Raw genomic sequence first — 25,260 nt, forward strand, 5'->3', positions numbered from 1 at the left:
AGAACCCCCCCACTTCCATTGATAAATAGATTTTATATATATATATATATATATATATATATATATATATATATATATATATGAGACGGCAGATTGGGGGAGGGGGTCTCAAATTCCCGCAACAAAGCTGAACTTTTCCATGTCCACACATTGTTATGGTTACCAAAGTGGCACCCAAAGGCCCTTTCGAATTCGCATTATTTATTTTTTACAGCAACAGTGATTACTTTGGTATTAGTGCAGTAGTGCAAATTCTAAGGGTCCAGAGACGATATCACACTCTTCAACTTAAACTAGCTCATCTACAGGCAGCAGGTTCAGACTGAACTCCCCGTCGAGTCTCTGCCCTCTTATCAACACAAACATCAAACTCAGGGGCAGCACTGTGCTCAGTCACACCTGGGTTAATGCTGCTTTCTGATTGGCCCAGACAGGTGCCAGGTGACGTCATACAACCCTTCAGTGTGTGACGGTATTTCACTACTTCAGCAGCAGTGACCCCGGTTGACTGCTGTCTCTAGGGCTTGATCTTAGTTTTCGGGGTGTGTGTCGACAGTGTGCGTGCGTGTGTTTGTGTGTGAGAGAGGAGAGCAAGCTTCAAGTCACCTTGCTCATAAGCCTCTTTTAACCGTTCACAACACTCGCTGAACGAATCGTCATTCTCCGGCCAACGGCGGGCAGCCGCGTGCGTGTGGCAAGCCGCTATTGGCCGAAGTCAGACCTCTCCCTGACGTGTAAGCGTATGGCGGTAACTGAGCAATTATGGCTGAAATTGAAAACTGTGGAAGAAGTGTGCTAGCGCTGCAAATGCATATTCTATGGCATTGTGTTGAACTTGATTAACTAGGTGAGAACGTACATAGCGAAGAGGAAAGGAAGCCAGGCGATTCAGTTGGGAGGACACACTAAAACCGCCCACTGGTAGGTTTGCAAGTGAGTGGGTTTGTGTGCGTGTGCGTTTGTGTTTCTCAGCAGCCGACGGCATCCCAGAAAGTCAGTGAAAGTGTCTGAAGACATCGGAATTGTCCTTCTCCTCTTCCTCCTTGGAATTCCCTGGCTGTCTTCCCTCCTCTTCACAAGCCTCCACAAACGCCTCCGAGGAGAGGCGATTTGAGTCTGGAAGAGAAGCCAGAGGAATCCCATCAGATGGAACGGATAACAGACGTCCACCCACATTCACAGGGGAATAGGATAGGAAAAGCTATTCAATCCGAGTGTTGCACAGCAAGTCATGTTTTGCTGACTATTAGCAAATATTATTTTTGTTATGAACCCCTACAAATATTGAATCAAGGCAGAATTTAGATCATGAGTGATTAGGAGCACATAGCAAGAAGCGAGTCCTACACAGCTCCGGAATAACAGAGAGGAACAATATGGTGTTCTGAGAGACTATGTAGACAGGCCTTTGATCGTGTGTTCTCCCTACAGATGGCAAGAAGAGGGATAAAAATAGGGCTTTACCTTGGAGGGCATCTTCAGTCTCGCAGCAACATCTAAAGAAGAACCTGTGGAACAAAAACAAAAGCAACGGAGAGAAGCTCACTCAAAGGCAAAAATTAAACCCTTCTCTGAGAAACATCACAGAAAAGGCGGAACCGTTTAACATCGACCCGTGAGTTGTGTTCTCCATCTCCAAAAATATAAATATATACTAACAGTATATATTATATGATACAGGCGGGCATTGTAACAATATATATTATACTGTTAGATAGATAGTTATCATACTATCTATCTATCAAGATAGAGATACAGAGTTAGAGATATATAAAATAGATAACAGCCCCCCCCCCCCCCGTTACTGTGAAAATCACATGAGATCCTGGGGGGGGCTTTTACTGTGAAAAGCACATGAGAGGGTGTAGCACTGGAGCCTGGTTCCGGGGGGGGAGGGTTACCTGGGACTGGTCCAGCACCAGCCAGCGCTCGGTGGAGGTCTGCAGGTCCTGCCCGCTCAGAGGCTCCCTCAGACGGACCTTCACCTCGAGGCGGCCCCCCGTGTGCTTCCGGCCGTCCATCACCTGTAACCGTGGAGACGACGGCGCGCTGGTCAGAGACGCGTGCTGCGAGCTAGGAGCTAGGAGCTAGGAGCTAGGGTCTTGTGGGCTCACGGTGAACAGAGAACAAATCGAGGAGGATATAGGATATCTACTGTAACCAGGGTCCAAAGTACACCTTAAGAGGTGATATATTATGCCACCAGGTGTGAGTGTGATTAGCTGTTACAAGCCGTTTTGAAAATCGGCCTCTTCTGACATCAGAAGGGGGCGTATCCACCTAGATGTATGACGGATAGATCAGTCTACCAGCCTACCCAGTGGACTGTAGCAAACGTTGCTCATCTATCCAGCACACATCTAGGTGGACACGCCCGCTTGTGATGTCAGAAGAGGCAGGTTTTCAAAACGGCTTGTAAGGCGAATCACACTCACACCTTAAGAATGTTGTCTGTTCACTTGCCTGAGTAGTAGGACAGCAATGGACAAGCAATGGTTTTAATATGTAACCCTGACCTTTTTCTTTCCTTGCAAATGGTAAATTGTATGTATTTCTGATTCCTATAGCTCCTCAGCCCAGTTGTGTTCATCGTTTAGGTTGTAAAGCTATTTATTTTTGCAGATACACAGATACACAGATTGCTTGTTTTGATTGTTTGCAGCTTCACTGGGCTGCTTTGGACGAGCCGCTAAAGGGCTGATTATGTCCCAACGTCCACGCAACGCAAGGGGGTTACGGACCCCTTACGTCCTCGCGGACCCTCCTTGCGTCCACCGCAAGGGCCTGACGTGCGCCTCCAAAAAATGGTAACCTTCCGTGTCTTCGACTGCGTCGAAGCGTCTGCGTGGTCATTGCGTTGCGTGGACGTGGGACCACAATCAGCTGCTAAGCCTCGACCTGCGGACTGTGGACCCAGTCTCACCTCGACGATCTCCCTGATCTCGCTCTGGCTCTCCAGCTGCTCCAGCCTCACCACGGCCGAGCCCACCGCCTTGTCGCTGCGCAGGAACCCCCTGGGGTCACATGACGAAGGGAGGAGGGATGACATCACCGTCTCACCACAACAACAACAACAACAACAACAACAACAACAACAACCAAAAGCTTCTCCATATCGGTGTCAGGGTCACTTGTTTGTGTAGCCGCTTCTTAAAACAGAGTTTGTGCACATAGCTGTATATGTTCTGGTGTTTTGGTGGACTCGATGCGGACACATTGTGGATAAAATGATCAATACAGAGATCTCTTTGGATGAATCTACTGCGCTGTGGGGCGCTCTCTTCCACACTCATGTTTTGGTCAAGCTGGATGACCTGACCCGGGTCACGATGACCTGCACCTAGTAATGTCTGCTTAACCAAACATTTACAGCACGGATCGCATTGAACCAAGGTTGAGAGGGTAGAGCGGCAAGCAAATTAAAAATAGCTGACTGTCTGTCTGTCTGTCTGTGTCTCTCTGTGTGTGTTTGTGTGTGTCTCTCTGTCTGTCTGTGTGTCTCTCTGTCTTTGTGTGTCTCTCTGTATTGGTGTGTCTCTCTCTGTATGTGTGTGTCTCTCTGTCTGTCTGTCTGTGTTTCTGTTTGTGTGTTTCTGTTTGTGTGTGTTTCTGTGTGTGTGTGTTTCTTTTTCTCTGTCTGTGTGTGTGTGTGTGTGTGTGTGATTCTGTTTCTGCGTATTTGTGTCTGTGCATGTGCCTCTGTCTGTCTGTCTGTCTATGTGTGTGTTTCTGTTTGTGTGTGTTTCTTTGTGTGTGTCTTTCTTTTTCTGTGTGTGTTTCTGTTTCTGTGTGTTTGTGTCTCTGTGTGTGTGCCTCTGTCTGTCTGTGTGTGTGTCTCTGTGTGGGTCTCTGTGTGTCTCTGTGTGTGTCTCTGTATGTGTGTGTGTGTGTGTGTGTGTGTGTGTGTATGTCTGTGTCTGTGTGTCTCTGTATGTGTGTGTCTGTGTGTGTGTGTGCGTGTCTCTGTATGTGTGTGTCTATGTGTGTGTGTGTGTGTCTGTGTGTGTCTCTGTGTGTGTGTCTCTGTATGTGTGTGTGTGTGTGTCTCTGTATGTGTCTGTGTGTGTCTCTGTGTGTGTCTCTGTATGTGTGTGTAAGTGTGTGTGTGTGTCTGTGAGTGTGTCTCTGTGTGTGTGTGCCTCTGTGTGTGTGTCTGTGTGTGTGTGTGTGTGTGTGCCTGCCTGTGTGTGTGTGTGTGTGTCTGTGTGTGTGTGTGTGTGTGTGTGTGTGTGTGTGTGTGTGTGTGTGTCTGAGACGGACCCCTTGTGCAGGACCTCCAGCTTGAGGCCCTTGGACTGCAGCACCCTCCTGAAGCCCCGGTGTTTGCGGTTGATGGTCAGCGTGAAGCTCTGGTTGTATTCTGGGGAGGCAGAGCGACAGCACCACGTCAGTAACCACGCCGCCCCGCCGGCGAATGACACCAAATCGCGATGTAATAGAACGAGATATGCAAAAAGCAAAGGCTGCACAAAATATAAAAAAATAAAGTTCGTTTTTTTTTGGGATTTGTTTTGTTACCGTTACTGACTGGAGATCAGTAAGTTAATATTTACTTTCTTTTACAATTCAATCCAGTTAAAAAAAGATGTTATAATAACAATTAATCTCAACACAATGGCCTGGCCTAAAGGAAAGAGCAGTTTATATGTTGACTGCATCCAATGTTGTGTTGGTCATACTAAAGAATGATTTATTGCCTTTTTAGTGAATAATACAGAACATAAGGGACTTAATACATTTTTAAAAAATCGCATATTAATTCTTAATCACAATATTGGTCAAAATAATCGCAATAATATTATTTCCCCAAATCGTCCAGCCCTAAATGACACACAGGTATAACGTCATCTGAGAGGCGGTGTCTCACCTGGTGAATTGCTGTTTTTGATGACTGCCGTTTTATGGGATTGAGGTTTCTCCTGGTGAAACAGGAAGCCGATGTGTTGGAACAAGGAATAGGTGCACAGGAATGTGGTGAAATGATTTCCCGTTGGGGTGGGCTACTTACTGTGCTTGGATAGGGGAAGTCAAACTTGACATATGCATCCAGGTCGTTTGCTTGGATACCTAGAGGAGGGGATTTGTTTTGAATAGTCCCCACAGTGAAAGCATGTGAATGCATGCGGAAAAAGCACATTTAACTAGAACAGCCTATAGAAAGGTTTAAAGGGGACATATCATGCCACCAGGTGTGAGTGTGATTCGCCTTACAAGCTGTTTCGAAAATCTGCCCCATATGACATCACTGGGAGCGTGTCCGCCTAGATCTGTGCTGCATAGATGAGCAACGTTTACCTCAGTCCACTAGGTAGGCTGGTAGACTGATCTATCCAGCACGCATCTAGGCAGACACACCCACTAGTGATGTCATATGGGGCAGATTTTCGAAACAGCTTGTAAGGCGAATCACACTCACACCTGGTGGCGTGATATGTCTCCTTTAAACACTCCCCCATCCCATAATGACCACCAGTGCGGACGCTTACCACTAGGAGCGGGTAGGTTCAACCCTTTGACCAACTCCACCACCATGTCCGTGCTGCTGAGCTCCGGGAAGATCCTGAGGGCAAGGAGAAGACGGAACACCTTGGCTGAGGAATACGGTCAGGACAGAACGGGGCTCGGGCCGGGCTGTGGGTCCGCGGTGGTCCCCCTACCTGACGGTGCGATGGGTCCTCTCCTCAAAGTGGTGCTTGGGGGGTTCCAGCCCCCGCGCCTGCGACAGCTTCAGGACCTCCAGGTTCTTCTTACAGCTCTCGGCCATCTTCTCGAACCTGGTAGGACACGGGGAGGGGGACCAGACAGGAACGAGCAGGGAGTCAGACGGACGGCGTTGGAGAGCTTCTATGTGGGTTCCCTTAAAGGTTGCGTCAGCGATGTCGGGTGACGTCTCCTCTGTTGGTAGTTGAAGCGAGATCCCAAACAAACAGAGCCAGCTCGCCCCTCCCTTCTGTGTTTCGTGCATCCAGCAAAAACGATCACGAACGCAGCGCAAAACCCCACAACACCCGCCCCTTGTCGGTGATTGGTTGGAATACTATTTATTTAGGTTTTGAGTGGTTGGTAGTACCATTTGTTTTTGTGTGCGATCTCGGAGCACAGGCTACCTACAGAGACGCGGTTTTTTGACGGCCTGCTCATGTGGCGGCCAGCTAGCGGATCGTGAGGAAAGATCAGATGAATGTGATCATTTATGTTTCGGCCTAACATCGCTGATACAACCTTTAAGGCTGAGTCCAGTTAGGCGCTTTGTGAGAGCGAGGAGTGTAGTTGTAGGAGGACACGTGCTATTCTCCTCCGATCTCAAGGTGCGCTCACACCAAAAGACACATTTGTCGCCCGTTCGCGTTGTCGCCCAAGTTCTGTCGCGCGACAAATCATAAACTGTCGCTGTGCAAGTTTTGTCAGGCGAGTTTGCTGCGGTTCACCCCGGCTGCACTGCAGGGAACGCTTGGCCGGTTGAACGCTGATTGGCCGTTACGTTACACATGTCACTCAGTGGCCACGCTGTTGAACGCTGATTGTCTGTCAACACGCGAATGTCGTGGAAAAGTTGAAATATTTCAACTCGAGCGAATTTGTCGCGCTGCAAATCCTTGTGAACGCGCTCGCCCGTGCAATAATTCGCCCGATTCGCGTCTCTACGTTCACTTTATATGGGATCGCGTCACCCCTTCGCGTTTGGTGTGAACGCACCTTCATAGATACAACTCACTGTTACACAAGCCAGTAAATAACTTTAAAAAAATGTAAAGAATACTTTACTTTGTCGTCTCTGTGATGTTCCCCAGGTGTGTGAATTGTTTGGAGTAGGTCCGACATTTCTAGACGAGGGGCACAAAAGACACACGATTAAATATCTGTAAGTCCCCAAAGAGACGATATATAACAAAAGAGAGAAGAAAGTTCAAGAAACTAGCAGTATCAATACATAATTAAATGTGATAATAACCCACTATAACATGCCGTTATCAAAATGGCAACAGCCAATCAGCGCTCTACCTCGTGTTGTTCCTTGAGGATCTTGAAGAGCTGTGCGTAGACCTCCTCTGCCTTCTCCGAGAGCTGCACATCACTGTGGTGCACGAGGATGAAGTCCTCATCCTCGTCACCAGGGGGCGACGGCACCTGGAACACACGGCACAAGCATTAGTATTGAACTAATCTCCCATCCGGAAGTTTGACAATCCTATCGCCGAACTCCCAAAAGGGGGAAACGGCACAGCGACTGGGCCGGAAACAAGGAAGTGGAGTGGAGCGATGCAGATTTCTTTATTTTGTTACCGATACATACCGATTCTTCAGAAAATAAAGTAATATGCAAACGCATGCTTCAGAAGACGATTTACCGAATGGATTTCTACAGCGGCCAGTCTACTATGTGGGCGTGGTGCTTTTATTAAATTATAGGCGTGGAGCTTTTATATACCAGGGTAGGGTTAGTAGACTAAACTAGATAAGATAACACGAAGGTATCCCGCAGCACAAAAGTACGCAAGTTGAATGCGAGTCGACAAAGATTCAAGCCTAATCTGTAACTTGGCGTCACCCAGTCAGCGATCAGCAACCAAGATGGCCGCTAGGCGACCGTGGCCCAGAGAGGCGGTTGGAGACACCTTGCTGATGTCCACGGGGTTTCCGGCCCGCGCCGCCTGGATCAGGGGCTCCATGGCCTTGGCGGAGCGGAGGAAGCCCTTAGCCTGCTCCAAGTCATTCTTCTGCTTGGCCTGCAGAGCCACCCTCATGTACTGCTTCCTGCGGCCCTCCAGGAAGTCCAGCTGCTGTGCGCCTGTACCGGACACACGCACACGCACACACACACACACGCTCTCTTTCAGGCTGTGTTTGATTGGGCTTTGCCAGTGGGCCCATCAATAAACATAACCACATTTATGGCATTAAGCGGACACCGTTATCCGAAGCGACTGTTCGTACACAAATTCACACACCGACGGCGGAGTCAACCACGCAGGGCGACAGCCAGCCCGTCGGGAGCGGTTAGGGTGAGGCTCAGGGACACCTCGACACTCGAGATCGAACTAGCAACCTTCCGGCTACAAGTCAACCCGCACTACCTCCTGGGCTATGCAGACACTATATATAACCAATTGAAAAAAGTCTCTAAAGTAAAAAGTGAGCTGTACAAGTGTGTCTGTGAGGGTCTGACCTGTGGGTGAAAGACCGTCTTTAGCAGGTTCACTGTCAGGGGACGAAGCGCTGGACCTCTTCCGCTGGGGCTGCACCATGGGGGGCACTGCCATGGTGGGCTTGGTGGGAGAGACCTGGTCCTGCGGTCGAGAGGAAGGAACTAGGGTGACTAAGGGCTGGCCGATTAACCCATTTTCAATGAAAAAAATAAATAAAAATAAGGATTTATTTTTTTTGGGGTTAAATATCAACATGGCAGCATGAAGTGGAAAAGGTGAGTGGTAGAGTTTGCTTAAAGTCTGTGGCAACCATAGGCAGAAGCACATCACATTTATTCCAACATTTTAAACTGAGGCACGCAGCAGAGTGGGAGATGTGTTTTACTTATTTTGCTTTTGTTGATCATTGTTAATCTTCAAACAAAATCCAAACTTAAAAAAGAAATGTATTTTTCACTTAACCTGTTAAGCCCTAGGCCTATTTCACAGGCCTCCTGCCCGAAATGACATGAACAAAATGAATAGAGTATGCCTTCACAACTACAAGGGCTATATGAATAAAGTTAAAGGTTTCAAAAAGAAGGTATCACCTGTGAGGTGGCTGCAGAAGTGTCAGAATCAATAGAACATAGTAAGAAATGTCAATTTTCAATTTTTGCCTAGAGAAAACTCATTATTTAGAGTGAATACCACCTTGAAACTATGGGCCCAGAACCTTTAGGGAAACATATAACAACATCTGATGAGTACCCTGTTCCAGGATAAATGTTAATAAAGTGAATAAAGTGATTTTAGAGAGGTTTTAGTACAGGTAGGTCCAGGCGGACTAAATGGTGCCATTTGGGCACTTTTGGGCACCATCAGTGCCATTTGACCTTTCTAAGGTACCAGACTGTAAAACTAATTTTATTTCACTGACGTATCACTAAAGGTATTCATTCCATCCAAATCCAACAGTTTTGAAAATTCAACCAGACCTCTATACATCTTCCCAGTCAAAGAAAACCATCGAAATGAAGTTTGACTCCAACTGGAGCAGATATATTTGAGAACAACATATAATAAAACCAAACTGTAAAAACAAAGGTAAAAACACAGCTGAAGACTACAATCACTATAGGGATAAAGATATATATATATAAACACGCTGGCAGCAACTTTGAACAAATATAACTAACTAACTAAAACTAACTATATACACTAAGGGCTGTCATGCCACTGCTGGAAGCAGTTATTTTTGGAAGTGAAGCACAAAGGGACCTGGCACTTCCTGCAGTACAATTATTCCGTGTCCAGTTCTGGCAACAGCAAGGCACTGTCGTCAGACGAGGACTCGAGAGGGACTACAGTAGCCCCACTGTCGCTAGTAATGATAGCAAATGCCTCCGCAAACGTATAGGTCTTTCTCCTGCCTGCCAATATTTATTTGAAAAGAATAACAAATGGAAAAAAAAAGGCAAGAAAATACAAAATAACTAGCTAACTACTAGCTAACTAGGAATGCAAACGTTGTAAGAAGCGTGTTGTAGGAGCGTATGTCTCTATCTAGCCGGAGTGTCTGCTCTGAGAATGTTCTCGGCGCTTCTGGCGCGAATTATGCTGACCTTCCAGTCAAACGCGGGAAGATATCTTGGGTATGCATCGGGTCAATTCGGATGATTGACCCCTCTACCGAACCGTCAGAGCCAATAGTGTCGAGGGACAGTCAAATCGAGGGACCCAAATCCATGTTAAAAAAACACCATTCGCCAATCAAAAGTATCACACTGTATAACGTTTTTTATTTGTTTATTTATTTTGCTCTTCTTTGGCTGCTAGTTCAGTGAGTTTTCACATATAGTTTGTGTGGGTGGCATGAAGTAGCGAAATCGGCGGCGGCCAGTATGCGCGCATGCACGTTTTGCGTGTTTTGCTACGGGCTCATTTAGTTGCTTGGTGTTAGAATTGTGTTTTGTTTAGGTAAAAATGGTTATCATGGGCTTTTAGCCGAGCTTCTTCCGGTTACGTGGGTATGCACCATGGACATGTTGGAGCATGGTGGTGCTGTTTACAGCACTCGTTGGCGCAGCTGTCCCCTGCCCCCGGCGGCGCTCGGGTTTAAGAGAAAATTCACTTAAAGAAAAAAATCTCTTAAAATCGATAATCAGGTTTGGTTTTTGGCCAAATCGCCCAGCCCTAGGGTGACTCAGGGAAGGGTGAGGGAACACAGCTGTAACGCTTCACATGTGGCGTGGTGAAACCAGACATGGTAGGTTACTCCACGAACGGTGACCCACCTCCTCTCCGTCCTCGTCCACCTCTGCAGGGTCGGCCGTGGCCAGCTGATTGGCTGTCTCCAGCGCAGCGGCCAATCCCTGATCAGCTCCCGCCCCCTTCTGGCCAGGGATTGGAGGAAAGCCTTGGAGGACACAATCAGCGTTTTGATGAACAGAGAGGTTTGTCTCCATTGTTTCACATCAAATTAAATTAATATCCTAATCAGGAACATAGAACAAAAAATGTGAGGCATCCTAAAGTTTGGAAACATGGAATGCGTAGGCAGTATTAGTACTCAAAACTAACCAAACCAAAACCTACAAAGCATGCCAGGTATATGTTTACTGTAAAGTTTAAACACCAGTTCAAGTATTTGAAGCTGCCGTTGCGCTATTCATACATTAGCAGAAAAGGAAAAGATTAAACTATACCATTATTCCAAGCCATGACCGTATTATGCTACTGACGCCTATCGGGTTGAAGATAGTATCCACAACTGTGTGTGCATCTGTTTGTGTATGAATGCGTACTTGTTTCTCTACAATCTACAACTCCTTTAAATATATGCAAAAGTCTCCCAGAATCCTGTAGACCAAGCACAGACTCTATAGGTTGTCAGTGGCTACTACCACTGGTCATTTTCACAGCGGTTGGTAAAACATGGAAAAACAAAGTTTCAGGACAGCTATTGATAAGAAGTTAACGTACGTGTGTGGTTATTTAAAGGGGACATATCATACCACCATGTGCGAGTGTGATTAGCCGTTACAAGCCGTTTTAAAAATGTGCAGCTTCTGACATCAAAGGTTGACAGGCCCACCTGTGATGTCAGAAGTGGCACATTTTCAAAACGGCTTGTAACGGCTAATCACCCTCACACCTGGTGGTATAACATGTCCCCTGTAACTAGGAGGACAGGAGGGGGGGTTTCTCACCCGGCGGGGTGGGGAGCTCCTCAAAGTTCACCGGCTTCCCCGCTTTGTGTGTTCGGATGGCACTCTGGTATTGCTGTAGCAAGGCAGCGGGAAGAAGGGTTTCAGTCAGGAACAGCCGCCCTCCGGCGATTTGCCAGTGCTATTTTACATGGGCGTCCACGTGAGCACCGATACGGGTCGGAAGAGGGTCGGTGGTTTGAAGATCATTTGACAGTAACACATCCCGTTGGGGTAGTGAACAAAATGACCTGGGGCAAGGTATTCTCAGGGAGGAGTCTGGGCATATGACACTGACGTGTAATGCTAAAGGTTGCATCAGCGACTCCGGGCCGAAACATAAACGGTCACATTCATCGGGTCTTCCCTCACGGTCCGCTGGCTGCCCCAGCCCACGAGCAGGCCGTCAGAAAAACGCGTCTCTGTAGGCAGCCTGTGCTCCGAGATCGTACACAAAAACAAATGAAAAAAAAAAAAACATACACTCAAAACCATAATGAATAGTGTTCCAACCAATCACCGACAAGAGGGGGTGGGTGTCGTGGGGTTTTGCGCTGCGCTCGTGATCGTTTTTCACTGGATGCACTAAACACTGAAGGGAGGGGCGAGCTGGCTCTGTTTGTTTGGGGTCAACTCCCAACAGAGGTGACGTCGCCCAACATCGCTGACACAACCTTTAATCGAATTATTTATTTTCTGTCGTCGTTTTTTAGGGAAAGAAACGCTTGTGGTAAAAAAAAAGAAGACACTTTTGTACGACAACGCAGCAAAGCGGTACAACAGAACTGTCCTTCCGCACGCGGGCTGTAAAGCTACCCCAGTGCGGCCCGCTCACCTTGGCGATGCGCTCGTGCATGCGGGCCTTGCGGTCGTCCCCGCCGGCCTTGGCCTGGGCGCTGGCCTCAGAGTACTTGGCCCTCCGCTGCTCGAGGGCCTCTAGCACGTCCCTAGGGGCCCTGGGGGGGCCCGCTGCCTGGGCTGCCGCAGGGGCTAGGCGAAGAGCAGGGTAAGAGCAAAGTAAGCATTTAATTGTCTTTGCTTTGAGCACACAGAGAGCATCGGCGACACATGCATGAAGATTATACGTAGAGATACATAAAACATGAAACACACGGCATTACTCAAAACACATGGCATCACCCCCACTCTGAAACATAGTCTAGGCACTACCCAAGCGTAAGCACACACACACACACACACACACCCTACACCCCCCTAAAGTTCCTCCAATAAGTAGTATAAAAAATTCATCCATAAGGATGATTGCACTGCCCACTTGTTATTGCACTATTGCCCCACCAGTTATTGCACTGTTCCATCAGGAATAGCTCCCTCCATTAAGTAGCTTAATCGATAGCCGTACTACTGGGGGAGGGGGGGGGCTAATGAGTTAAGAGATCCCTCCAGCCAGAAGTGCTTCCTGTTTTCGCTCTACATGGCAGAGACAAACAGGTGATACGTAATGAATAATAAGAGTGACGTAGTAAGCTGGTGAAATGTAGGTTCTGATATCTGACAAACTAGTCACTTAAGGGCTGGTTATGGCTCCACGTTCACGCAACGCAATGACCACGCAGACGCTTCGACGCGGTCGTGAACCTTGATGGTTCTGCGTCGGGTTTTAGTGAGCGGACCAGTCACAGCCCTTTCTGCTGCGTCGGCTCGACGTAAGGCTACAATTTTTGGGAGGCGCATGTCAGGCCCTTGCGGTGGACGCAAGGAGGGTCCGCAAGGACGTAAGGGTTCCTTAACCCCCTTGCGTTGCGTGAACGTAGGACCATAATCAGCCCTTAGTAGTGGGACATCCAAAGCTGGTGACATGAAGGTTTGATACCTGACAAGCTAGTCACTTAGAAACAAGCTCTTAACTGTCGGAGTACAGGTTGAGTATGCCTGAGGCAGTTTTTTTTTACGTAATGGCTGAAGCATGACAACTTTTTGTGCCCAGTATAATAAGTTGGACAAACTTGCATGTAATGCGGGAATATATCTTGGTGACGTCCGACGAGTGGTTTTTGGGTTGTTATTCTCATTGCTCATTGTGGACAGTAGGAATACCACACAGACACACACACACACACACACACACACACACACACACACACACACACACACACACACACACACACACACACACACACACACACACACACACACACACACACACACACAGCACACAAGCAATGTTATCACCTGGTTCAGAGGGTTGTGCTACAGAAGACTCCTTAGCTGGAGCTGAGCTTCCTCCTTCTTCTGCAAGGTACAGGAATCCAACATCACTTCAAATGATACGTACTCTTCTTTGACTTCTATCTAATCACTGGATAGTAATACATAGAAGTTGTAACAGCCATGTTTTCAAAGGTCCCATGACATACCACCAGGTGTGAGTGTGATTAGCCGTTAAAAGCCGAAGTCTGGCGCTTATGACATCATAGGTGGGCGTGTCCACTCTAAATGTATGCTGGATAGATCAGTCTGCCAGCCTACTGAGTGGACTGAAGCGAACGTTGCTCATCTATCTGTCACATATCTAGGTGGACACGCCCACTTGTGATGACATAAGGGGCAGATTTTCAAAACGGCGTGTAACGGCTAATCACACTCACACCTGGTGGCATGTCATGGGACCTTTAACAACAATGCCACAGGGTGTTTCACTGCGCCATGGCTCAATCTGACGATGGCATTTGTATTTCGTAAAACGTCCAATCAGACGCGGACGTATTTGCTATGGCAAATGAAAACACAACCCCCCCCCCCACCCCCCAAAACAAGACAATCCTCACCCAGTGGTGGGGGAGGGGGTAAGCCGCTCAGGTCCACGGCTGCTCCATGCTCCAGCGCCTCGATCACTGCATCAAACTTCTACACACACACACACACACACACACACAATAATAATGACGGCCTTTGTCGTCTTCCAAGATGTCTGGAGCCAACTGTGAGACACCAGGCAGTAGGCAGGTCGCAGGGGAAGCGAAAGGCCTCCGGAAGTTAATTGGGTCAAATAACCTGCATGTGGGGAATTTGTTTTTTTTCTGCTGCTGCTGAACCAAGGGGGACAATGCAGTACACCGTGGGGTCAGAATTGAAGAGCGACATGTGATTTCAAACAGAGATATTGTAGTTATTTTTATAAAGCTACAACGACAGTGTGCTTGTTGTTGTGGTTGGATCTGTTGTTTGCTTTAAGGCCTCATTATAAAACACTAAAGCCAACCAGCTAATCAGTAATGACATCACACCTGAAGCCTTTTGTGTAATACATGTAATTGTATAGCTCTTAAAGGCCGTGTTGCAGGGTTTATTTTCCAACAAATTTGTGCAATTTGCTTGTTGGTAATAAAGATTTAAACTGTTATTTATTGTATTTAATGTTGTTAGGTATCACAAAACGGAATGTAATACGAAAAAGTAGGAACTATTTTAGCGGTTTGCTATTGATTCTCATTTCCCCCAGAATGCATTGCATGACGTCACGTTGGGGAGACACGGACCAAAGCCGCATTGAGACCCTTGAGAGTAGAGACTAGTAAGAGAGTGTTCAGCAGATTATACAGATACATAGATAAATACATAGATATTATATATAGTTAGAATATGCTACACGTGAACCTCCTAAGATGGCGCAACTTGATTGGTTTGCTATCTCGGGAAATTGGGCAATATCCCATGATTGACATCGATATTCTCGATATGACTCGATATTGTTTTCATCGCAAAATGTCCGCTAATAACAACATATAAACCTTCGGTCTCGTGGGTTATTCCCCACTATTCACTTCGCCTTCGGCGAATAATTGTTGACTAATAGCCTAGATAGATAGATAGCCTAGTCAAGTCTTTATTAATACCAGACGACACAAATCGTCTGGAATTCATTTAGGTGATTCGGCTCACACAGTATACCCTACAAGACCACACAGAACAAGGGAGACAACAAGTCTGACTGGACATACACAAAATACATCACATTAAAACTAGACACATGCGTTGATAGATAGACAGATAGAAAGATAATTAAATATGTTCTATTATTTGCCTTGCGGAGCAAGCCAATCCTGTGGGCGTATGCAAATTAGCCAGGTGCGCCTAACACAAGAAAGACGTCATGTTGAGAAGTCATACTAAAAACGGATAGCAAGCGAAAGCTAAACCAGACTGTATCAATCACATACTTTGGGTCCATTCTAACTTATGGTAAGAGGCTAGTCTTTAAACCTTTGCAGTGACTCAATGTTGACGATAAAACGGATTGTTTTGCATAAGATGAGTGTGTGCGACTGTGCGTGTTTCCTTTCCGGCTTCGGCATACTGCATGGTTATGAAGGCGTTGTGGTTAGTTATGTTCTTAGTGAAGCAGCCTAGCTTGGAGTTGGATAAGTTGGAGTGATTGTGTACGGGCGTGCGAGTGAGAGAGAGCGCACACCCGCCATGGTGATGTTTGGCTTGTTGTTGGCTGTCTGTCAGCATACGCCGGGTTGGACAATGTGCTTTGTGTATGTGTTCAATGTACATCTGTCTGGTCGTATTTGCGGTAGATTGATGATTAAATAATGTCACACCACGATCGGTTATACTTGCAGGCACTCATTTGCAAGTGCACTGATTGCGTGTCCGATAGGCTAAGTTAGCCCATAGCTGGCCTTATGCCTTCTATTTCTAGATGTTCTGACTTAGTTTACCGGTACTTACGACATAATCGCTGTCACTATATATAAAGAAAACGTTGACTTTCACTCTGTGCTATTCACTGACAGTAAAAATAAATAAAAGTGTTGTTATTGTATGCACTGCTGTTCATTGACTAGCTCCAGCGGTTGTTGCTGCGCTGTTAAATGATAGCAACTCTCCACTCATTCTCCTCTGACCATGCATTTAATTGGCTTTGATCAGTTCTTGGCAATTCCTCATTCGCCCTCTCGCGTCTTGACAGGTTTGAAATAATACTGCAGCGGGCCATCATACATGTTATTTGTGGTTCTTGCCACCTCTTAGACGCCATAGTTCTGAGGCTACCTTCCACCACGTCTCCCCAACGTGACGTCATCGCTGAATGGCGTCAGAAAACACCCGTTACTGCCAAAAATGACAAAAACTGGACTTTAACACTGTTTTGGAGACGTTTTATAAATGATACACATATTTTGAGTGCTTTATGTACCCATGAATCAAAACTTCCGGTTAACCTGCATGTAGGCCTTTAAGACTCTTATTCACCCAAAATAGACAAAACAGAAAGCAAATCACACTACCGATAGATACACTTTGAAGCCAGAATCTTTCTGCCTGAGAATAATGCAAAAGCAGATGGCCCTTTGAACAAACACTGCACAGTGCCGTGGCTACCATTGCTGCTAAACCTGTTGCTCGGTTCTAAAAGACTAAGCAGACCACGAGCAGTTTAGAGTTCCATCTCTTCACTAACATAAGCCTTTGTATGTGTTGATACCACACACACACAGACTCAACCCTATGCAAAGCAAAGGCTGGATTGGTATTTGATATAGGTAGGATACCACACTGGGAGGAAAAGCATGAATGGTGTATGCAGGCTAGGGCACCGCTCATCAAAGCCAAATTACAAACTTAAACTTGTAAGAGCCTTTGTATTATCGAGTTAGAGTACTGAAACAAGGGGAATGTTATTTTATACAGTCCTTCTAATAAGGAAGGCAAAACATATATAACACTGATTCAATCTTACTACATGCAGTACAAAAACTAGCTGAATCTATTCCTTCACAATCGTAAAATGTACAGGGTCAACGGGACCAACTGTTAGTTTATATACTAACACGATGTCAGTCATTGACAAAATCACAGATATACAGTTATATTACTAAAATCCCCCTACAATGCAAGCTGGCAATAGGGAGATGCCAATCTCATACAAGAGCCTAATCTGGGGGTTGACCCATAGTCTTTGAACGTACCTTGCTGGTCCTCACATAGAGCTTGGCCTGCTCCACTGCTCCCTGCTTCTTGGCCCGCAACGCGGCCACCCTGTATTCCCTCTGTCTCTCTAGCAGCATTTTCCTTGTTGCCTCATCCACTGTGGCATCACCACACACACACACACACACACACACACACACACACACACAGTTATCGTAACATGGTCATTTGTTTTAACAAGTACTGACAACAATTTAGGTACATGTTATTGAATTGTTCAATAACTCTGATAGCCTTCGTGAAATTACATTAAGTTATCTAAAACTTAAAACGATCCACATCCATCTACGGTCATCGGATCAACGGCAGGGTTTCCAACAGCACTTTACAGATTAGGCGGCCGACTAAGCAACACAAGCCTGCCGCCTTAATTTATTTTAATTTAATTTAATTTTTCATCCCATATCACGACTTCATTCAATCTCTGTTTCTAGATCAGGTTGCAGGGCAAAAGTCAGACATGACAATAAGTGTAAATGGCCCACCGGGAAACCCTGAACGGTGTTGCACTGACCCGTGGGTGTCTTCGCCTCCGCCACAGGGGAAGACAGGCTGCTCGGGGCGGACGAAGAGCACTCCTCTTCCTTGCGTGGCTCTGCGGCCTCCGGCTCCCCTTGCTGGTCTGGGGGAGCTTGCTGGGGGGCCCCGGTGGACACCGGAGGGGGGACGTCTGCCTCGTTCACGCTGCGTCCCCTGGCCACCGCCGTCAACATGGTCTCCAGGGCCTGGGGAAGAGGAGAGCGGATTTGTTCAACGTTGTTGAGATACGTTCACAGCAAATATAAAAGTGGCCGTTCTTTCAAAGCTTAGAACGGACATGAGCAGGCACTGACATCAGAGCCAGAAATCCTTTGTTCTTTAAGATGCATTATAATGCCTTTGTTAACTATGTTTGTTATAGTGGCAATCTCGAAGATTGCCTGTTTGGGTCGCTTTTGCAACATCTACGACGATAAGCTGTAGGCTTATCGTCGTAGATGTGGTTCGAAAGCAGGTGTGCTTTGGAACCACACGTAGGTCAGGTGGCATTTGGTTTACTGGCGATTACTGGATTGCAGACACATACTTTAACACAGTATAATTTGGTTTTTTAATCAGTTTTTCACAAGTTATTGGTACAAAGCTAAATCAAATAAATAATATAAAATGCATAAAAATTAGGGCTGTCAAAATTAACGCGTTAACGCAGGGTGATTAATTTGTGGAATTAACGCATTCATTTATTTAACGCATTAACGCATGCGCAAAATGACCCGCCCAATATTTCCCGCTCCAGCACTTGCCGCCGCTATTTGCCGCCGCTATTTGCCGCTCTAGAGTTTTGACTGAGACACAAGATGGATACTGAACCGAAAGAAGTTGTTGGCCCTTTGGATGGAAAGTTTGAATTTAAAAAAAACAAAGATGGAACACTTAACAAACAAGCAGTGATTTGCACACTCTGCAAGAAGGAGTTTTCGTTTCACCGAAGCACTTCCAGCCTAAAGTACCATATCAACGCTAAGCATGCGTTTGTCGTCTCTTCAAGTTCTGGGGCAAGACCAGGGGGCTTAGTTCAGACAACGCTCACCGAAGGCCGTGCATTAAGTAAGTCTATTTCTGAGAACTTGACCCAAAAAATTGCCAAATGGATTGCAAAAGACTGTCGGCCGATTAATATTATCGAGGACAAGGGCCTCGCGGAAGTGTTACAAGTTGCTTCACGCGACGCATTCTACAAGCCACCGTCAAGAGGCACAGTAATGACTAAAATCCACGACCTCTACAAAACGGAAAAGAAAAAGAAAGAAGAGGATTTGGCTGTAGCTGACTATGTCGCCCTGACAGGAGACCACTGGACCTCTGTGAGTAACAACAATTACCTGGGTGTAACTGCACATCATATCACTAAAAAATGGGAACTGAAGTCGTTTGCGCTAACTACAATGAAAACAGAAGAGCGTCACTTTGCAGAAGCATGTGCAGAGCAGTTCCTAACAGTAGCGCGCAAGTGGGAAATAGAAGGAAAAGTCACAACTATAGGGACCGACAGCGCACGCAATATGATCGCTGCGGCTAGACTTTTGACATTTGAGCACATGCCTTGCATAGCTCACATCCTACAGAGAAGCATCACGGTGAGCCTCTCTGACAGCGGATTTGTGCGTGCATTGTCCAAGTCTCGCAAAATTGTGGGCCACTTCAAACACAGTCCTGCAAACACCGCGGAGCTTCAAGCACAACAAGCTGCCCTTGGACAGAAGCAGGAGCCGCTGGTCCAGCACGTTCCAACACGTTGGAATTCGACGGTGGATATGGTCAAGCGTCTGAACCGCAATCAAGCAGCAATAAAAGCAACCCTGGACCAACAGCAGCACAAACTCATTATGCTGACACCACCAGAATGGGACAAGGTGCAAAGACTTGAGACTCTTCTAGAGCCCTGTCGGTAAGTAATCCACATATTAATTATTAATAGGCCTATAGTTTGAAATAAAATGTAATTAATTAAATTGAAATTATATGTTACCTTTTTGTAAACTACCAACTTCTGTTGTAATCACTTAATGATGTGTGTGTGTGTGTGTGTGTGTGTGTGTGTGTGTGTGTGTGTGTGTGTGTGTGTGTGTGTGTGTGTGTGTGTGTGTGTGTGTGTGTGTGTGTGTGTGTGTTTCATTCAACTGCAGGTATGTAACTGAGATCCTGGGTGGGGAGGCCTATGTATCCTGCTCTGTTGTACTGCCTGCCCTCTGCCACTTGCGTCGTGTAATGGAGGTCTCTGATGAGGACCCTGCATATGTGGTGCGATTTAAGACGGCATTCAAAGAAGACCTAGCCTCCCGCCAAGAAAAGACCAACAACACATGGCTCAAGCTTGCAACGGCCCTGGATCCACGCTTTAAAGACTTGAAGACCCTGCCCAAGAGTGAAAGAGAAGAGGTGTGGACCACACTGGGAGGCATGCTGCATGAACAATCACCAAGAAGGTCTCCACAGACTTCTGAAGATGGGCCACCCAAGAAGAAAATGAGCCTGCTCCTACAAATGTTCTCAGATTCAGATTCTGATGAGGAGGTGCAGCCTGGCAGAGACATACACAGGTACAGGGCAGAGCCCTGCATTAGTATGGAGGACTGTCCATTGCAGTGGTGGTCTGCTCATTCAGGAGCCCATGACAAGCTGGCCCTGCTGGCTCGCAAATATCTAGCGACTCCTGCATCCACAGTTCCATGTGAAAGACTCTTCTCAGTGGCAGGCCACATCGTGCAAAAGAAACGGTCAGCCTTACTTTCAGAAAATGTCAGCCAGTTAGTTTGCCTCAGCAACTGGCTAAAAGAAGAATAGCCAAGAGACACATTTTATTGTACGAAGGTGTGGTAGTTTGTTAATTTAAAAAAGGGAAAATGTTCAACCAACGTTTAACCATTCTAAACTTAGCAATGGCTAAGATGCCCATAATGTTTGGGATGACTGTTATCTTTAAGTTTGATTAAAAAAATAAAAATAAAAATGTTATATGCTCATAGGCATTGCAAAGAGACTGGCACAAAACAAAAATTGAAATATGGTGTGGTATGTTTAAGTTCGATTTTATTTTTCATTATTAATAACACCATCATCTGGATTCTTTCATGAATAAAAGAACATGCTAAATGCCTATATATCGACCTTCTGTCATTTATCTTTCCGTTCCTACAACAATATACAGAGAAATTCAGAAATTCCGGGCATATTTATGAATGGCAATTAATCGTGATTAATCGTGATTAATCCACAGCTACCCTGTGATTAATCAGATTAAAATGTTTAATCTATTGACAGCCCTAATAAAAATATAAATAAATTGACAAGGTTCCTGCAAGCATCCTTGCATCTTCCTCGCCTATTGAACGCTTTAGAGACCTGAACTTTCCAAGAGTCAACTCTGAACGGAGAGTTCAGAGTTGTTGCTAGCGCAGCCTGAATGAACTTGGCGGTTGAGCCCTACCCACCTTCAAGCCCCGGTCGTATCTCCTGACTTTGGAGGACTCTCCGGCGGCCTTGGCGTTCTCCAGGGCCGTCTTGTACATGGCTCTCCTCTCCTCCAGGGTGTGCTGCAGACTGCCTGGGGCTGAGGACGGCTCCTGATGTACGGGGGAAGAGTACAACAACTGTAACCACCAGCCCCATCACTGGTGGTTGGAGGCAGCTTGTTGAACAATCACAGCACAAAATCATAACAAAATCATAACATCCTAATCATAGTAAAATTGAATGAACCACAACCTCGCTTCTGTTCCGACTGAACTGGTTTAGGACCCTAGGCAGGTACGAGAAGAAGGTTTTCAAAGATCTCTCGGTATCCCATACAGCATCACTCTGCAGGTCTCGTTTCAGTGTGTGAGAAGTACGACTCTGTCAAGAGCAGCACCCACCTGCGCTGTCGGGGACCCTGGTGTGTTCGCTGGAGAAGGTTCTGCAGTGGCAGTGGAAGTGGACTCCTCCTCCGTTTCCTCCTCACCCACCACTTCCTGTAACTCGGCCTGGTTTTAATCAACAGTGAGAATAATCACGCGATGCAGAAGTAACACCAGAAGCAGGTTGTGTTTTAAGGTTTACTATGCACGGGCTGAGCTGAAGATGCTGTGATTGAGTGACGACGACGTGTGGAGGAGAACCAACCAGAAGATCCTCGTCGTCTTCCAGGTCATCTTCGTCGTCCTCTTCGTCCAAGTCTTTCATACAGTCGTCGGCCATTCTTGCGATGTCTTCCATTGGCAAAGGGGCTGTGCAAACAAATGGTATCCCTTAAATATCGTTAACGTTTAAGATGACTGTTGAATGACGTGTAGTACAATCCTATTCTAACAATTGTTTTAAGAAGCCTGTTATGGAATGCCATTCGAGTCAATATTGAATAAATAAATATGGCTATGAAATAATTAAAAGAGGCAATAAATATATCAAGAAATTTAAATATCTAAATGTATCAATATATTTAAAAAAATAAATATATGTATTTCAAAAGGACTACTGTTTTTTTTTTTCAGGGGCATTTTAGTTCATCATGCCCCATATCCATGTTATATTCCATTGAGTGGTGGTTATCTCAGGCCAGCGCAACAGCATTGAATCACTGTATATACAGCAGCAATGAATAGCAGCACCATCTCACTATACACAACATCTACTGAAAGTACAGTTTTTGAGCTAAATGAATAGATGGTAGTTCTAACCTCTCCCCTTCGGCTTTGCCCTCCCGCCGGCAGGGGGTTTATCCCCAGTGATTGCAGCGAGCTCTGCCTCTAGGGACGGGTCGTCCAGGTTATCGTCCATTCCCAAAAGCATCTCCTCTGGGCTCATGTCAACAAACAGACCCATCTGGAACGATGACGTAATGATCACATTTTATACATTGCTTCATACATAGCTTTATACATAGCTACTTGGCCAACTAGACGTACTGATAGATAGATACGTGGATTTCAGAATAAGTAATTCGCTCCTGCGTCTCCTTTACCTTTTTGGCTGCAGCAGCTCCGTGACCCTTGGGCATCGGCGCCTTCTTCTTCCCGAACATATTTTGGCTTGTCAACAATCCCAACTTGACATGAAGCTGTGGAATATAAACCTAAAATACACACACACACACAACGGACCATCTGAGTGCAATCCATTGTAAACAAGCCTGTGGTTCATAGCGTCATGTGAGGGCTCGTCAGGTGCCTCACCCTAGCAGCGAGCAGTGCCCTGCCTTCCTCTATCATTCACAGCTAGCGTTCCCCAGCGTTGAAGTTAGCCTCGCAGGCTGTCATAGAGGCTAGCTAAGCTAAAGTTCATAAACATGCACTCCCATGGAAGGTGACGGTCGTTGCAGGCATACGATTATCGTCTGGATTAGGTTTCTGTTATGGTTGGGAGACTTTTTTTCTCTACTACTTGTCGAAACGCTCGTTACTCTACCTTTTCACTCTTATCTCGCTTATCCCGTCAGTCCCGTAGATACGGTCAGTTTTGTTTTCCCCAACATCGCTTTTCCCAACATTCTCAGTGCGCATGCGCAGGAAGGGAGCATTTTGGGACATACATATAGTAATAACGGTGGTGGGCTGGTGACTGTAAATTTGAATATATGACTCATAGAAACAAAACTGTCAAACAACATCATTTATTTTTACAAAAACGATTTTATTTGACTTGGTACATACATATATGATAAATAATTCAATACAATATTCGCCTAAAGGCACTTTTTGTTTTAGGCTTATCATAAACTACATTTCACAACGCTACATTGTGTCAAGGGTTAAAACATCTTTATTTCCAACAAAATAATAATACAACATATACAAAGCATGTTGGCATGAAGAAATGATACAGATCTCAGTTGTTGCTGCTGTGCAACTTGGAATAGGATGTCCCAATATATTGGCCATGCCAATATATATCCAACCAGCTCCCACACATATTCGTTCATATTTACCTGCACTTTCGTCATCTTCAGCTTGGACATCAGGGAGACAATGGTGAAGAGGGCGATTTAAAATTTAGGACTTACCCCGATGAAGAGTCCAATAGTGGCTTCACCAATCCCTTCCATTTTAACAGGAGGCTCAGGATGTGGTTGTCTTCATCCTTCTTCAAGTACAACGGTAAACACAAGCAGTTGAACAAGACGCCAAACTAATGTTTAGTTTGAAGCCTGCTCAAGAAGGTACGACGCTTCAATGGAGGTGCAGGAGCATACATAAGAAAGTAAAGCAGTTCCAAAATAGAATAAACATAAATAAACAACTGCAACAATAATGATCATAATTATCACCATAATATGATGAAATGGTCAATAATGTGGAAAAAAACGGTTAGAAAAACAGGGCATTACATTTCTTTTAAGCAATTTAACCTTACTGTTCTGCAGCATGATAGTATAAATATATACATTGATGCTTTAATGTACAGAATAGCATAAATTAGTTGGCTTACTGTTTTTTTGTGGCCTCTTGCTTTGTAGCCAGTCAACATGGCAGTGTTTCTCCTGCAGGTAGAACTGGAGGAATGAAGCCATTCGTTCAGCATTAATGATGGGCCTTGTTATAGAAACCAAGTAAAGTGATCTCCTCCATTGAACTCGGCAAACGAAAGCCTCAAAGCAGCTGGTTATCTATTTAGCATTTTGTTATAAATATATTAGTGACACAAAGAAGTATTGGTATGGTTCTCTTATATAATAATGCGGTTGACATACTATTTAATATTAAATTAATTTGATAATTTGGAAATAATCGAAATTGACATATAAAAAAGGGTCAAGTAATGATATTATGTATGGTATATCATACATATAGCCTTACTAAAACCTGCTATCAAACATTGGACCGACCTCTAGTAATAACCGTTTCAAACTCGGTCTGGATACTATTTACTTACTGAAAAAGATTGTCATCTTTGAGGCCCTTTAGCACCCCCTGGAGTGGCAGACCTTCCACTGCGGTTGCGGTGGTACACAACCAGATATCGTGGAGCTGACTCGAACCGAATGGGGTCTGATGAAGACCGGCCCTCTCTGACCAGGATGCTGAGTCAATGAAGAAGAAAAAAAAGTTAAAGAAAAAAAGTTATCCATCTGCTCATTGATGACCAATTAAAACGAATTGATTAAGAATAATTAGACCTTTTTTTGTGCTGTTCAGCCCTACCTTGTCCGGCCAATTCTCCGGCACAAAAGGCCACTTCATCTCCACAGCCTCCTGGATGAGCAGGGACAGCTCCGCGCACAAGGAACCTGCCGGGGAAATAGTCTAAACGCAGCTTCATTGGCACAAGACGAAGCCCCCCTTCAAAATAGTACTACACTGTTTCCTGAGCCCTGTTATTTTGTATTGCTATTTAAATAAAATATATATTTATTTTTTAAAATATGACATTTCAATACGTACGCGTGTGAATATGTCAACACCTCACACAAAACCCATGATTCTCTTCAATAAATAAAGTGGCCCTGTCAC

General features: G+C 45.6%; 1 protein-coding gene across 2 annotated transcripts; it reads right to left on the bottom strand.

Annotated features, from left to right (window-relative positions):
• Nucleotides 1-93: 93 nt before the first annotated feature.
• Nucleotides 94-23,292, bottom strand: cc2d1b (coiled-coil and C2 domain containing 1B). 2 transcript variants are annotated; one of them, XM_079750791.1, is made up of 26 exons: nucleotides 23,219-23,292; nucleotides 22,776-22,886; nucleotides 22,492-22,636; nucleotides 21,938-22,041; nucleotides 21,691-21,798; nucleotides 21,268-21,399; nucleotides 17,811-18,021; nucleotides 17,275-17,393; nucleotides 14,125-14,203; nucleotides 13,529-13,588; nucleotides 12,171-12,325; nucleotides 11,339-11,411; nucleotides 10,424-10,545; nucleotides 8,168-8,288; nucleotides 7,617-7,789; nucleotides 7,003-7,128; nucleotides 6,766-6,824; nucleotides 5,658-5,774; nucleotides 5,487-5,560; nucleotides 5,009-5,067; nucleotides 4,868-4,919; nucleotides 4,261-4,360; nucleotides 2,924-3,014; nucleotides 1,902-2,024; nucleotides 1,465-1,508; nucleotides 94-1,116 (listed from the first exon to the last, which is right to left on the bottom strand). In XM_079750791.1, the coding sequence occupies exons 2-25, from the start codon at nucleotides 22,833-22,835 to the stop codon at nucleotides 1,497-1,499; spliced, it is 2,475 nt and encodes an 824-aa protein (XP_079606917.1). In that variant the 5' UTR covers nucleotides 22,836-22,886; nucleotides 23,219-23,292; the 3' UTR covers nucleotides 94-1,116; nucleotides 1,465-1,496. The 2 variants fall into 2 exon arrangements, with proteins under 2 accessions (XP_079606917.1, XP_079606916.1); XM_079750790.1 differs by lacking the exon at nucleotides 23,219-23,292 and adding an exon at nucleotides 22,987-23,059.
• Nucleotides 23,293-25,260: the final 1,968 nt, after the last annotated feature.

Source organism: Pollachius pollachius (assembly GCF_949987615.1).
Source record: "Pollachius pollachius genome assembly, chromosome: 14".
Taxonomy (NCBI): Eukaryota; Metazoa; Chordata; class Actinopteri; order Gadiformes; family Gadidae; genus Pollachius; species Pollachius pollachius.

What these genes read in the sequence shown, in the direction of transcription:
- cc2d1b (XM_079750790.1), bottom strand. Translation starts at nt 23,022, where the DNA reads ATGATAGAGGAAGGCAGGGCACTGCTCGCTGCTAGG. An exon ending in AAGACGACGAGGATCTTCTG is followed by an intron (nt 21,799 to 21,937) that starts GTTGGTTCTCCT and finishes GATTAAAACCAG; the next exon opens with GCCGAGTTACAGGAAGTGGT. An exon ending in GGAGCTCCCCACCCCGCCGG is followed by an intron (nt 10,546 to 11,338) that starts GTGAGAAACCCC and finishes GTGTCCTCCAAG; the next exon opens with GCTTTCCTCCAATCCCTGGC.